Source organism: Aulostomus chinensis, chromosome 15 (assembly GCF_037954235.1).
Source record: "Aulostomus chinensis isolate RoL2024-O1b breed Wild chromosome 15, RoL_Achi_v1.0, whole genome shotgun sequence".
NCBI lineage: Eukaryota > Metazoa > Chordata > Actinopteri > Syngnathiformes > Aulostomidae > Aulostomus > Aulostomus chinensis.
Window position 1 is genome coordinate 6,769,398 of NC_141334.1, and position 14,652 is coordinate 6,784,049.

The following is a 14,652-nucleotide window of genomic DNA, read 5'->3' on the forward strand; positions in this document are numbered from 1 at the left end:
TTTTTCCCACCAGCAGTGTTTAATAATGCTTCCTTCCCTCACACACTAATTCACCGCTCATCTAACAGTCAGACACCACTTCCTCCTGTCACTGTCACCGAGGGAACCTTGATACATTCCGAGGACATGGAACTGCCATTCCTCTCCTGAACTGAAATGCAGCATGGCCAGTCGTTGCAGTCATTACTCAGTGAAATAAAACAGTCCTAAGCTATAGAAGAGACGCACATAGCAATAAAGACAGAGCAGGAGGAAACACATGTACCAGACAAACAATTACATAGCGGAGGGACTAAAGCAGCTGTGGTCTAAGCAGCGGCACTTACAAAGGCGTCGGAGGAAACCAGGCAGCCGGTGTGATGTGTATGTACAGTATGTGTATGTGTGTGTGTGAGCGTGTGTGTGTGTGTGTGTGTGTGTGTGTGTGCATGCATGCGTGTGTGTGTGTGTGCGTGCATGCGTATGGTGTGTCAAGGGGCCTCAGGCGGATATCACATCACCCTGTGCAAACTAGTGATTACCTTCCCATTGCCACTGGCGAGATTATAAGCTGAGGCAAGCAAGAGGGAGCAAGAGAGCTGCGCTTCAGCCTCGTTTGGGCCTGGCAGGCCTCCGTATCACACCACCCTCAGCTGCTGCACTCTCTCACCACACCCACCAGCCCCTCCCTCCACCGCTCTTCTTCTGGTACCCTCCCCCTACCTAAACACACATCCTCACCAGCACTAAACAATGCACAGACACTGACATAGTGACACACATAACACATGCAAATACTCCTAAAGACGTTGCTAACCAAAGTGATATTTGCATATGAAAGCAAATTGAACGAAGCTCCTCCTGGTTTGACTATCAAAGCGAGAGGATGTAGCTATCAACCTGAGGGGTTTGGACCCTTAGTAGGCCACAAGACTTTTACCCCAGGGTCATGAGATGGTTTGTGAGGAGTAACAGGAAGAGAACTCTATTTTTGTGATCATGAAACGTTGACAATTTAAAACTGCTGCCTATCAGTATTAGGCAAGGCTTGTATGGAAAGAGCTGACTGGAAAAGGCTAACAGCCGCCAAACGCACATATTTTTAAACATATTTATTTTTTTAAGTATCCTTTTGGCAGGAATGAAGGAAAAAACAACAAAGATCTTCTCTCAGTCTTGAAATTTCTGAAATGAAATAATATTTTCTGATTAAAAACTAAACAAGGCGTCTTCGAGCCGTTCCCGATTTCAACTGCAACAGTGAGTAAAACCAAGAAATGGACAGAAAGAACGGTCACAGTCAATATTAACCATTACAGTAATGACAGGAAAAGAATACTAGTGACAGACAGACCTGATTCAGCACTTCAGGCTGACCCATTACTGCCCGGTACCCCACAGTACAAGGACGAGGAAGCGCTAAGCGCTGAAACAGCAGCGAGCCACTCAGGGTGAAGGATGCCAGCTGAGCACTCTGACTGATATTACCCATTACACAGCCACCGACATCGGAGAGTTTTTGTATACAGTGCGTTAAACAGATATTAATAACCATACTAAGCATTGACAAAATAGCAAACTGTGTACTGTATTTGAAATTAACCACAAAGATTAGGGTAATATTTGGTTTGGTATGCTACAGAAATGTTCCACCCTAGAACCTTTCACTGGGTCTTTAATTTATATACTGGTTTCTGAATGATACTTATTAAGATAGTGGTTTAAAAAAAAAAAAACAGCTTTCACACAACATGAAAATCATGTTGCAAAGCTTTTCCGCTAACTTTTCTTTCAATTCTTTGGTTTTGCGTGTCAGCATGTGGGCATATTTCCACTCAAAGCAGTTTTAGAACGTACAAAATAAACTTCAGCTTGGGGATTTACTCCTCGGGCATTGAAATTTAGAATTAAATAACAAATCATCTTTTAATATTCAATTTTATTTGAAATAATTAAGCCTATGTCACAAATGTGCCCATGCTGATACACTTTCTATTCAGTTAAGATTAATCCAAGATCTTACGGTGCTGCAAACCAAACACGACTGTTTGATAAACTCCTTTTTCCGAAAAGCAACTACCATTTTAATGAAATATTGAGGAGGGAAAAAGAATAGGTTTACACACAGAGCTGGGTGGCACTAGACTAGATTAAAATGAATAATTTATGATGAGCGACAGCAGGGTTTTGGGAAGTGATGACAGGTTAAAGGTGTCAGGAGTGTCCCCAGAGAATCCTTTTTTCAGTTTGACTGTAGCATAATTTTCTCAGACAAACAATACACTTTAGAAAAAAACAACAACACTTTTTTGGTTTCTCCTTGCTGTGTATTAAAAATGTAACACCTGCAACCTCCCTTGAGGCTATTTTAATGTTAATGACCAAAATCCCAAGGGTTACAGTTTTGTTTTGTTTTGTTTTTTTGACTGAAAAGCTGTTTTACTAACTCTACATTATCCCACCATCTGATTTAAGCATGAAAACGCCTTGACCAAGCGTTTTGTTAAAAGGAATTTCCAGGCTGCGTGGCTTCTAAAGACGACTAGAGGTCAATGACCGTGTCTGTCAACCGGGTGGGGGGCTGGTGCTGGCTGGATGGCTGGAGCATGATGCCGGTACAGGCGCTGGATTTCAGCACCTCTCTGTCGTGGACAGCTCCGTCCAATCAGCAGCCGTCGTTTCATGCGCGTCATCCCTCCTCATCCTCCATCTCGGAGGCATGGTGGAGGGCATCAGCGACGGAGGAAGTAGCTTCTAGAGGTTCACGACCAGATTTCTAGTTAACTAGAATGCTATTTATTTATTTATTTATTTCAGTAAATGCGCTCAACTATGTTCACACACACACACACACACACACGCACACACACATAAGATAATAAAGGAAAAGCTGTTATGAGATATTAATGACGTGCGTCCGGTTACGCACAATGTCACAGGACTTTAGCAGCTGTCCGGCCTCAAATGTCCACGTTTGATCCTCATTATCTTATAGGTGGTTAGGAGTAGAATTCGTGGTACCTATTCAACAGTTTTAATGGTCAAATACACTCATCAACGAGCAAAATTGTACCATCCATCTATGAGCTGACCCGCATTTAGCTGCACACTTGCATGGAGCCTGATTGCAGCCTGGCCACCCTTCAGTACCTGGCTAAAGGTAACCTGACAGCATCCTCAATGGTGCCCTAAATATCCACCAGCACATTTATTTACTCACTGTGGCTGAACCTGCAGCCGGTTTCTCTGAGAATGTCACACGTGTGTAGCCCGAGAAAATGTTGAAAAGATCACCGGGGTCATCACCGGGCAGACGAACCTCCAAAGGCATCGATGGGGTGCAGATTCGAAAATGCGACACGGTGTATTTTGTTAAAATAGGAGCAACAGAGCTTTTTGGAAACGCAAAAGCCGGGCGATGAGTGAAACAATGCGCCCCAGCATCTGAGACAGGTGCGTCCAAGCAGCCGCAGCCCTGCTATGACATTCAAACAATAAAAGAGATGTCCAGAACTCACCTAATATAATCCAGAGCGACCCAGACACCAACACGAATGCGAGCATGTCTTTCTCATTGAGTCAGCTGTCCCAGTGCAGGAGCGGCTCAGAACTGCAGCATGGACTGCAGCAAGGCACCGACAATCTGGGAGCTTAAGGAGGGGAGGAGGGGAGAGCGGGGGACGACAATATATGTGAGGCAGAACCCTGTGGGAGGGCAGGCCGGGGGGATGGAGATGTCCAGCCGGGTGTCTTTGCAGCTTTTGCCTGGATAAAAAAAAAGGGAATGTGTTGACTGAAGAAACAGACCTCGGAGGCCTAACGAGGCATCCTCCTGCTGGATTTACTCCCTTCACCTAATTGGCTGCTGCGCAATGGCAGACAACCCTGCTGGAAGTGGAGGATTTGGGTCTGACGCCTGCTGTGGATGAAGGTTATTACGTATGAAAGTTCTGGCCGCAAGACGAAAAAAAAAGTCAGTTAAAATAACCAGTAAATCGTTTTTAAGGATCACATAAAATGCGTGTTTTAATTTGGGTGTTCAAATGTGATGAGCGGCTAAACGTGCGCATGATATGAAGGTATTTTTTTATTCTTCGGTGTCACTGATATTGAACATTTGAAATGAAGTTTTATTCCTCTGGTACATACGGTACTTATGACGCTTCCCCGCAGCTTTGACACGGAGCTATGCGTCATGGTCACGTGGTACACTAAGCCACGCCCAGTGAACTAAAGTAACCTTGAGAGATGCTGACATAGTGAGTGAGTGAGAGAGTGACCGATAAAGAGGAAGAGAAATCAAGAATCCACATTTTGATTATTCATGCAGGGATGTAAAAAAAAAAGAAAAGAGAAGAAGAAGAAAAAAAGATGGATTTTGTTAAATCCAACAAAAAAAGCGCTGTAATTGTTAAAGCAGGTTCTTTATTGACTTGTTGGACTTGGACTCAAATTTATTGCACACTGATTAAAAAGATGTATTATTGTGATCTGAAATCTGAATTTTGCAAACTTGATGTTCAGCTTTGACTGTAAGAACATGAAGATCTAACATGTTTAACGTTTGCAGCACCTCATAAGTCATATCTCACATGTAGGCTGCATTTGTCTGGGTGAATCCTTCCAGTACCGTTTAAGCACATAGACACACACACTTTTTTTTCCACCAGTAAGAGCTGACATGCTTACTGCCACCATCACGTGACTAAGATTCTTAATGAAATGGGTCAGGGGTCACAACCTTCCATATGTCATTTACAGCAACAGCAGCGCCACATGCCACACCTTCCTGCAGCTCATCTGCAACCTGGACACACTGGGCAGTGAGAGGGAGCGTTGACGCAAATTGTTATGCTGTTCAGTGATGAAGGAGGAGGAGGAAATATATAATATACCCTTAAAATATACCCTTATCTTTAAATAATAATGATATGACAGTAGGTGATGCATTTAATTCAGTTTGATTCATTATCCCAGCCAATTTAACAGATTTGTAGGAGACCGGAGGAGAGAATTCACAACAGAAAAATTACATTTTATAATAAAATGGACCTTTAGGCCAGTTTATGTGAACTCCAGACTCAGTTTGGAAAGGCATCATTTTTGTATTTGTAATACACTCAACTGGCAACAGTCTTCTAAATGAAACTTTCATTGGATCTTGAACAGTTTATTTCATTATTAAATACCGTCTGCACTTGTTGCTTCTCAGGAGGTTTACTTCTGTTATGCCACCATAGTGTCCATATTGGGGCGGCACGGTGCTGCAGTGGTCAGCACTGTCGCCTCACAGCAAGATGGCTCTAGGTTCGAGCCCCGGCTCCAGCACTGGATCTTTCTGTGTGGAGTCTGCTTGTTCTCCCTGTTCCTGTGTGGGTTCTCTCTGGTACTCCAGCTTCCTCCCACAGTCCAAAGACATCAAGAGGGGACGAGGCTGATTGATACTCTAAATTGACCGTAGGTGTGACTGTGAGTGTGAATGGTTGTCTGTCTCTGTGTGTTGGCCCTGCGATGGACTGGTGACCTGTCCAGGGTGAACCCTGCCTCTCGCCCAAAAGCCGCCAGGATAGGCTCCAGCATGTAGCACTAAACAATGGTTCCATTTTCAACTTCTTCTTGTAAAGAAAAAAAAAAGAAAAAGAATGTGTATGATATAACCTGCAACTCTGTTTAAAATTCTATGCAGTTTTTGCCATGTTGTCTGTTTTCATTCTTTCTGCACGCTTATTATCAACGCAGTATTCACTGCTTTTGCTCAATCTGATGATTCAGATGAAAAGTTTTCGGGCAAAACGTTGCCCCTGCAGGTCAGTTTGGGCCTTGTATCCGTCATAAGCATGTTTACTCAAGTCTTTAAAACTAATATTGAGCTTAAATAAATCTCCTTCACTGGTTATTCTGTGTAACATCATATCCAGGTTGATTCCTGATCATTTTCTATATGTTTCCTGGAAAGTAACAGTGTTGATGATACTATATTTTTGACATTTTAATAAGAAAATATCAACCATGGTTTAAAACGTCTGCTAAATCTGTCAATCAGTGTAGAACAGGAGCACATGGCGAGCATGTGTGCATCTATAAGTAGAACCAAAGAGTTCCTTACTTAGAACTTCTTGGCAATAACTACTGATCCGCGGTGCTTGTCTCCTCTAATCAGTGCATACAGGTTTAAATGTCACACTGCTGTTTGTGTGTGACCAAAGAATCTTTGGAAGGTGATATTCAGGTTTACAGTAAGTTGTGTAAAAACTTTATCTGTAAAACGGATGTTTCAGGTACCTCCCCCACCCTCCGTCCCTGATTGAGGCTGCGGTGTATTTCCGGCTAACTAGTGAGGGCTTGGATTTGATCCGGGTCAGTGCGCTATCAAACAGATGGTCCAGGGAGAGACTGGTTGCTCAAGCTGCTTGCCTCAAACCAAAGCTTCAAGTTACTGTTTAAGCAGGTGGCCTAAATAATATCCACGGTGTAAGCAGAAAGGAATGCATCAACGTGTGAGGTGTGAAAACATCTAATACACTTTCACAGGTATAAACCCTTTTTTTTTTTTTTAATTCTCTTCAAAAATGACAGCACAATTTAGAAACGTGTTATTTTAATAATGTACCTTGCTATAGAAGCTAGTTAGAAGCCCGCTTCTTCTCAGGAATGCCTTAACTCTTCAGCACAGATGTAACAACCTACTGGAAACCTTGCTCAGGGATTTTGGTGACAGTTGCCTCAGATTTGTGGACCCGCGTTGAGGAGGAATTTTGTGTGAAGAAGGAACTCGTCAGATGCAAGGAACAGGCTGGAGACTCAGAGACGGCTTACATTTGACCACTTTACTGGACGTCAACGACAGATGTGCAAGGTTTGTTGAGAGATGAGTTCGAGTCAGCCCCCCACCCCCACCCCAGAACATCTGTGTCTGACCACAAAGTCTAAACACAGCTACACATCTTGATGACGCTGATGCCGTGATTATCAGCTTTACTATCAGCAAGTGTTCTAACCGCAAATGTACGATAATGAAAGGCACCGCTGCTTCACTCCCCGACTCAGGTCAAGGCCCTGGGGTCGGCCAGATGATGACCTTACAGAGGAATGTGGAAGCTGAGGTACATGAGAGGTAAAAGGGAGGATACCAGCTAAAATTCCTGATCGTGCGTGACGTAAATCCACCTCCACCACGTCTCAAAGCTGCTCTGCTGGACTGGGATCTGGTGCAGGGATGAAAATGAACCACTAAATCATTCTGAACAAAAAAATCTCCAGTGGAACATAAACATCAGGTCAGCCTGTTGAGCACACAACATAAATCAGACTTTACAAGAGTACTTAAAGCCGCAGTGGCTATTGGTTGCTGTTCTCATCTGCATGCTGCTACCATGAGGTGTGCATGCGCCGCACGCATGGCCATAGGGACAACCAATTAAAATACAGTACTGCAGTTACTCTATTTTTTTTTAGGCCGATTAGCAGGTCAGCATCACCACCACTACAAATTGATATGACTTGGACCTCACACTGAAAATGAGCTCTGTGGTGAATACAAGCTCATGAGACCTGAACATTTTGTTTGCGAGATTATATTTAGGAATTAATTACCGCTTGGGATTTTTCTTTACATCATGATGTTTGGGGCGTTGGTCTATCACTTGAAATTCAGTAGTGTGGTATTTTACTGATGGAGGGTTTTTGTTTGTGTCTTAAGTTGGCCATTAAATAATTGATTCATTGTTTTCCTCAACTATGGATCAAGTCCCTTTATCATGTGCACGTACACCAAGCTTTTCCCAGACTGGAGGTGGCTTTTCCGAAATTGTTTGCCATTATATGAGGAAAAACAAGTGGCTTATATTTGTCTCTGATGACTTCCTATCTGAGGAATAAAATTATTATTTATCAGGAACCACTGCAGAGAAGGGCAGCACGGTGGTGCAGTGGTCTGCACTGTCGCCTCACAGCAAGAAGGTTCCGGGTTTGAGCCCCGGCTCCAGCACGAGATCTTTCTGTGTGGAGTTTGCATGTTCTCCCCGTGCCCTCTTGGCCCTGTGATGGACTGGTGAACCATCCAGGGTGAATCCAACCCCTCGCCTGAAGGCTGCTGGGATAGGTTCCACCCCCCCCCCCCCTCCGACCCTTTATCCCTTCCGTCCTGGGTGAGGGACCCCTCCTCTGTTGCTCACCCTGAGGTTTCTCAGATTTTTTCCTGTTAAAAGGGTTTTCTATGGAGTTTTTCCTCAGTCGATGTGAGGGTCTAACAGCAGAGGATGTTGTTATGATGCCATGTGAAGCCCTTTGAGACAAACTGTTTGTGAAAACGGGCTCTACAAATAAAATTGCCTTGCCTTATGGGATAAGCGCAAGAAAATGGATGGATGGACTGCAGAGAAGTGATTTGAAGAAGGTGTTAGGTATTACTTTTCAATATCTTATTCTTTAAATAGATTTCAGTCATAATTGTGGCAAGAAACACAGTAGATTGTAAATTCAGAGTATGAACCCGTCACTATTTCATTTGCTTGCCCAGTCAATCAATTCCTGGAAATCCCATATTTCTTCCCTCAGTTACATCATTTGCCTCCAGGGAGCTGCATGTGTTAAAAAAAAAAAAAAAAACGAAACAGAAAACATGACTACTGTGGAAAAAAAAGGGACATTTGCCCTCTTCGAATCCAAAATATCTCCCGGGTCTCTCCCTCCCTGTCTGGAAATTCCTAAATTCTTCTCATGACGACCTCTCAGGAAATCTCCCAGCTAATCGTTTCGAATGAAGAGCGCCCTCCAGGAGGCTGTGAGGGAGGAGAGCGCTCTCTCTCTCTCTCTCTCTTTCTCACACACACACACACACACACACTTGGCTCGGGAAGCCCCTGGACAGCTGGACCGGTGCGTGACAACTCGTGTGGGGTTTCCCAAATTCTCAAGGAGAACGTGACCTGTGAGTGAACGCGCACTGTTGTAAAAACTTCACCTGCGAGACCGAAGCTCCGTTGAAGCTGCGACACAAAATAAGAAAAGCCACACGTTTCTATCCGCTCGACCAAGCCGCTGCGCTCTCACTTGCTCTGACGCTCACGCCTATGAATGACAACGGTTTGTTTTGTCCGCGTTCCCGGCTGCTGCTGCTTCCGCGTCATGTTTTTGCTGTCGCTCAGGCATCACGCAGCCGAATGATACATTCATGAGTCCCAGTACCACACTGCCCCTAGCGGCTGGAGAAATTCCTACATCATTTCCTGTAAATGGCCAACTTCTCAGCTCGGCTGCTGTTTACACTGAAGGACTGCAGCTCATGCCAGGCTTCAGGATGAACTTTGGCATCTGGTGGAGGATGAATGTGCGTGGGAATGCGCGCAGGTGATTTATGCAAGAACCATGCCCTAAAGAAATATTTAATATATAATATATCGTGTGCATTTGCTTCTTTTTACTATTTTGCAATCATCATACAACTGATAAAAAATATGCTCTCACTAATGAATTAAAATAGTGGGTTAATCAATGTGGTTAAATTAGAATGATAAAACTTCAACACATCATGCAGAAGTTGTTTTATTTTAATTATTTATTTTGGAACCGTTTCAACTATAACTGCAATACCTGTAAGATTGACAGGTGAAACCTCCAGGGTGAATAAACAGTCCTGGTCCGCATACGTGCAGAATTCCCCCCTAAGTGGATCAGGATTCTTACCTACTTCCTCCTCGCCCTCGACAATGTGATTTCTCGGAAACGCTCGGGTTTGCTGAATATGAAACGGCGCATGCGCAACCTGCACGCTGTAAGAAAACCACATCCAGCTTGGACTAAATAAATTAAACAAAATAAAGCTCTAAAAAGTGTGTATTGACGTGTGGTTTATGTATCAGAAGCAGTGGGAAAATACCAGCAGATATGCATCAATGCGGTAATTTACAATAAAATAAACAGTCAGAAAGAAGAGTTTTTAAATTCTTCCATTCAGAGTCTTTATTTTGGTTACATCTGCCTCTTTATCACCATACATGCAGTGAAATGGCAAGAAATTAATAATAACGAATTACAGGGATGATTCTCAGATGTAGAAGCTTCTTGTTTGGAACACAATGATCATTCTATATTAACAAACTGTCGAACCGTCTAAGAATCGTGTTATCTGAATTTAAGGGTTGGACACTTTTTGCAGCGTCCCCTCCCTCTCGATCTGCTGGGAATACCCGCTCACTGTACTCCATAAAAGAGGTTGTGCCAGTCTGATCTCACCACTCTTCATAAAGAGCTGTAGCCGGACACACAAAGACGAGAAGACGTTTCTCTGGAACAAACTTTGAATATTCGGACTATCTCATTTTTTGATATTTTTTATTTCTTTTGAGGATAATAGATACAACACAACCTGTAAGTTAGCTCATATTAATTTATTATTTACATGCACGCAAACCCCTTCATAATCTTATCCTGCATTTATTTTTTTAGTAACTTATCGTGTTGCATCTGGCTCTTCAGTTACGAGTACTTTATATTGTATGACGCAGCAGAACTAAAAGAGGCGTGTGCACTCCCCAGACTGCACATGCTCAAGCGCGCAAACTAAAGTCATTGCAAGTTTTTAAAGCAAAATTGGAATTTAATCTGGACACATTTTGAACGGGAAAGGCAATAAAAGTCCATCATTAAGACGGACCATGACCTTTATACTGTACTGTCTCCCACGCTGTAACCTCCTTCCCTCCTCTTCCGCACGCCCCGGCCGTGACCTCGTCTTACCCTCCTCTTACCCTCCTCTCACTCCGCTACTCCGCCAGCAGGCAGCAGTAAATCTAACAGGTCGCTGTCTCTGCTGTGTAACTCACTTATTTTTTTCTATCTAAAGACGTTGTCCTCCTCTCTTTCCCTCCGTTACTCGTTTTAGGCAGACATGCCTGTTGCAAGGATGAGGATGCGGCCCTGGCTGGAGAAAATGATCGAATCCAACGCCATCCCGGGTCTTACTTGGGTGGACAGGGTGAGGGAGTGTGTGTGTGTGTGTGTGTGTGTGTGTGTGTGTGCGCGCGCGCGCGTGTGTGTCAGAGTTGTAGAGATACCGCTAAAACATCGGAGGAAGGAAAGTGCTCGCTCCTTTCCTGCACGAGTCTTTGTACCTGACACACACTATTTGCACGTTCTATGTTATTATGTGCTATATTGCAATATAATAAACATCTTATTTTAGTGTTATAGTGTACTACACCCTCTAGTGTTCTTGCCGGGCTATCAAGAAAGGCACAAAAGTTACGTATCATTTTGAAACGTCTACTTCTCGACAAAAATATGTTACTTGAAGACAGCATAGAGTAAACAAAAAACAAAATAGCAAAGATTTGCCAATTTGAATTAATAAATGCATTTGTTAGTTGTTGTTTTTTTTTTTTTTTAGCTTGCAGCTCCTTAATTTTACAATTACGTGTGAGTAATCATGCAGCACGAGAGTATTTATAGAAAAAAAAGTACTGAAACACTTTGACCGTGTCATTGAGGGTACTTTTTTGTGGCTGGCAGCCTCTTGAACTACTGTAGTGAATTAATCTAAATTCACACGTATTTTTTCCAGGATAAGAAAATATTCTCGATCCCCTGGAAGCATGCAGCCCGCCATGGCTGGGAGATGGACAAAGATGCCTGTCTCTTCAAAGAGTGGGCCATTCACACAGGTGAGTTATCATGAACACACACACACACACAGTAAGCAGAAAATGTTCATTTTCGAAGAATGAAACTAACCTTAATCACACTGTGCAGGGAAATATACCACGGGTCAGATTTGTGATCCGAAAACATGGAAAGCCAACTTTCGCTGTGCAATGAATTCACTTCCTGACATCGAGGAGGTGAAAGACAAGAGTGTCAACAAAGGCCACCAAGCCATGCGTGTCTTCAGGATGCTGCCTCCCAGCCTGAAATCTAGAGGTGAGAAACTGACAGGAAGCAAGCATACAGTTAAAACTGAGAACTGACTCTCAACAACACTTGACGCTGTGAACTCTTTAATACTTCAGGTGACTCACACTTGCTTCCTTTACATTCACAGAAAAACGCAGCAAACCAAAGTTGACGAATAAGGTAAACACTTAAGCTTTTCTTACACCGCTGCACCTGTTATATTTATGTGTGGAGTTAAGAAGTCAGAGGCTCATTCAAATGATGCCTCGCCCACACTGACCCAGATTTGCACCATCAAATAACAGCATTGATGTATCAACAACTGCTGGTTTTGCTGCGATCTTTTATCCCCCTCGTGACTACGTCTCACCGACTGTTGCTATTATCTGCCCCTACAGGTTCAGACCAGAGAAGACATGGATTACAGTGACAGTCAGTCTCCCGCCGATCAGTCGCCACGGCCTAGTGACGTCTGTTCCACACAGGAGAACACGGTCGACAGCACGGTGAATACAGAGCTGCCAGGTGAACAACTCTGCTCATCTCTGCCTGGGGGGGGGGTCACGTCATGTAGCTTGAGCTCACCACTGGAACCTGGAGAACTAACTCACCAACGTTCTCCCTCCAGATCTGGCATGTATGGTTTCTGATGTTCCTGACTGGTCTCTAACCATTGAAATCGGGTCAGACAGCCTTCAAAACATCAGCCATAGGTTTGAAGTTTCACCTGACCACAGCCCAAGTAAGCCACCAAACATGACCACATTACACTGTAGACTGGGTAATAAATGGTTTAGATTGCTCATACTCATGTCCTCTTTCCTCTCTCCCTCTCTCCGTGATGATCTTCCAGCTTACAATTACAACTACGAGGACATCATGGAGGTAAGCGTTGCTTTCTTCCACCTGAGGCTCCTTATCTTACCTGCATGTGTTTTCATTGCCAGGAAAACCCGTGTTTGCCTTATGCTGCTTCCTTGGCTAGTGAATTTTACCCAAAACAATACAACTTTTTGTTGGGAGTCCATACTTAGTCCAGTGTTGCTCTTTCAGATTTGCGAGCAACTGGAGAAAGACACAAACTGGGATTCAGGCATATCAGACAGCAGGGGGTTCCTGAACAATGAAGCATGCACCAGTCCAGGGAGCCACTGGAGTGAATCGTCCTCAGGTAAATGAGCTAGATACTCAGGACAACCACTTAAGCTATCAAAAACTTCCATTGTCGTCTTCCGCTTATTCCTTACTAGTAAGGGTCTATCCCAAGCCTATCCCAGCATCAATGGGCGAGAGTTGGGGTTCACCCTGGACAGGTCGCCAGTCCATTGCAGGGCCAACATACAGAGACGAACAACCATTCACACTCACATTCAAACCTACGGTCAATTTAGAGTATCAATCAGCCTCGTCCCCTCTTGATGTCTTTGGACTGTGGGAGGAAGCTGGAGTACCAGAGAGAACCCACACAGGCAACCTTCTTGCTGTGAGGCCACAGTGCTGACCACTGCACCACCGTGCAGCCCTATCAAACAGTGATAGGTCCCCCAAAGTAGTGTATTCACACATATGTGCCTTGAGCTCACAAAAGTTGTTTTCTTTTCTTTTTCGCCTGAATTGCTTCTTTGTGACCCAAGTATATATTTAGCTCGGAGCTAACAAACTACAGCAAAACTGTCCAAACGCTGCATTTGGATCACACAAAGTGTCCGTGGGGAGAGAAAAATATTTTTTTGTGAGCTCAGGATAGCAATCTCTCAAATATTACGAACCAATATAATATTCCTGTGCGCGCGCGTGCAGTAACCCTCACAAGGATGATTAAACAGTTAAGAAGTCTTCATGAAGAATAGACTACATCATCATTATCATTTGTGCAGTTTTTTTTCCTCATCAAAATCCTAATGTTTTGTTTTTTTTTCTGTTTTAACAGTAGAAGACCTGGACGAACAGCCACAGTACACGATGCTAGGCTCACACATCATCAGCCCCACAGACAATCTCTGGGACACTTTTTGCAGCATTTGAAGGACAAGACAGAGCAAACGATGTTCTTTTTAAAGACTCTTCCTGCCCATCATCTCAGTGAATCATCCCTCAGTGACTGGTGGTGTCACCACGTCAAGCTAAAACACCTCAAACAAACCAAGCAGAAAAGCTCTCATCCTCTCATCTCGCACCAATTTATTGAACTCATGAAGATTCAAGAAGCTGAAGGTGGATCGTCTCTGCATAAACGTGCTGTACGCCATTTATGCTTTTGGCTGGTTCAAGGCATTTTGGTGCTCAGTTAACACAAGAATTTGTAAAAGGACAGAAATGCGTTTTTGTAGATATAAATAGAGGTAGGCTCATTTTCTCTACGTTCATCACTATAAATAATTCCAGTATCAAATCTCTTTCTCCGTTCAGTATTCAAGCAAATATGATGGGACTTTAGCTTTTTAAAAATTTTTTTTAAATATCTTCCTATACAACCTTACAGTTCTGGTGGCTATTGTACAAAGATCTTGTATATATTATTTGTTTGTGTGTTTTTGTATAAAATAAATAAAAGACTATTTGTAAACATTTGAATATGACTATTATTTTCACAAAGGGCCAATGTGAAAACGTAACCAGGTGTTAAAGCCTCATATTATCCAAAATTCACCCCGGAAGTGTCCTCGAGCGGGACACTTAAAACAAAAGGTTTCCTGTGGTTGGGTCATTTGGAAGAGTTCGGCTATCCTGGTTACGGTTTCCTCTTAAATTCAAGTTTCATCATATAACAATATATTCAACTTA

At 43.3% G+C, this 14,652-nt stretch overlaps 2 protein-coding genes across 5 annotated transcripts in view; one reads left to right on the forward strand and one right to left on the reverse strand.

The window, feature by feature from the left end:
* acsl6 (acyl-CoA synthetase long chain family member 6) overlaps nucleotides 1–3,855 on the reverse strand; it is a 33,499-nt gene extending 29,644 nt beyond the window's left edge. The window contains exon 1 of one of the 3 annotated variants that reach the window (XM_086226683.1): nucleotides 3,498–3,855. In XM_086226683.1, the coding sequence (XP_086082809.1) occupies nucleotides 3,498–3,543 (46 nt within the window). In that variant the 5' untranslated portion in view covers nucleotides 3,544–3,855. Of the gene's footprint in view, nucleotides 1–326; nucleotides 501–3,199; nucleotides 3,220–3,497 lie in introns of those variants that run through there. The other 2 variants (XM_086226685.1, XM_086226684.1) reach the window with 2 other exon arrangements.
* A 6,336-nt stretch (nucleotides 3,856–10,191) lies between these two features.
* On the forward strand, nucleotides 10,192–14,627 carry irf1b (interferon regulatory factor 1b). Of its 2 annotated transcripts, XM_086226686.1 has the most exons (10): nucleotides 10,192–10,347; nucleotides 10,862–10,954; nucleotides 11,540–11,639; nucleotides 11,728–11,895; nucleotides 12,017–12,048; nucleotides 12,267–12,393; nucleotides 12,497–12,610; nucleotides 12,722–12,753; nucleotides 12,922–13,039; nucleotides 13,799–14,541. In XM_086226686.1, exons 2-10 carry the CDS (start codon nucleotides 10,868–10,870, stop codon nucleotides 13,891–13,893), a joined length of 873 nt encoding a protein of 290 aa, XP_086082812.1. In that variant the 5' UTR covers nucleotides 10,192–10,347; nucleotides 10,862–10,867; the 3' UTR covers nucleotides 13,894–14,541. The 2 variants fall into 2 exon arrangements, with proteins under 2 accessions (XP_086082812.1, XP_086082813.1); XM_086226687.1 differs by lacking the exon at nucleotides 12,922–13,039 and having other exon boundaries at nucleotides 13,799–14,627.
* Nucleotides 14,628–14,652: the final 25 nt, after the last annotated feature.

Coding starts and splice junctions, on each gene's coding strand:
- irf1b (XM_086226686.1), top strand. CDS start 10,868: ATGCCTGTTGCAAGGATGAGGATGCGGCCCTGGCTGGAGAAAATGATC. Junction 10,955..11,539: donor GTCTTACTTGGGTGGACAGG/GTGAGGGAGTGT, acceptor TATTTTTTCCAG/GATAAGAAAATATTCTCGAT. Junction 12,394..12,496: donor GGTGAATACAGAGCTGCCAG/GTGAACAACTCT, acceptor TTCTCCCTCCAG/ATCTGGCATGTATGGTTTCT.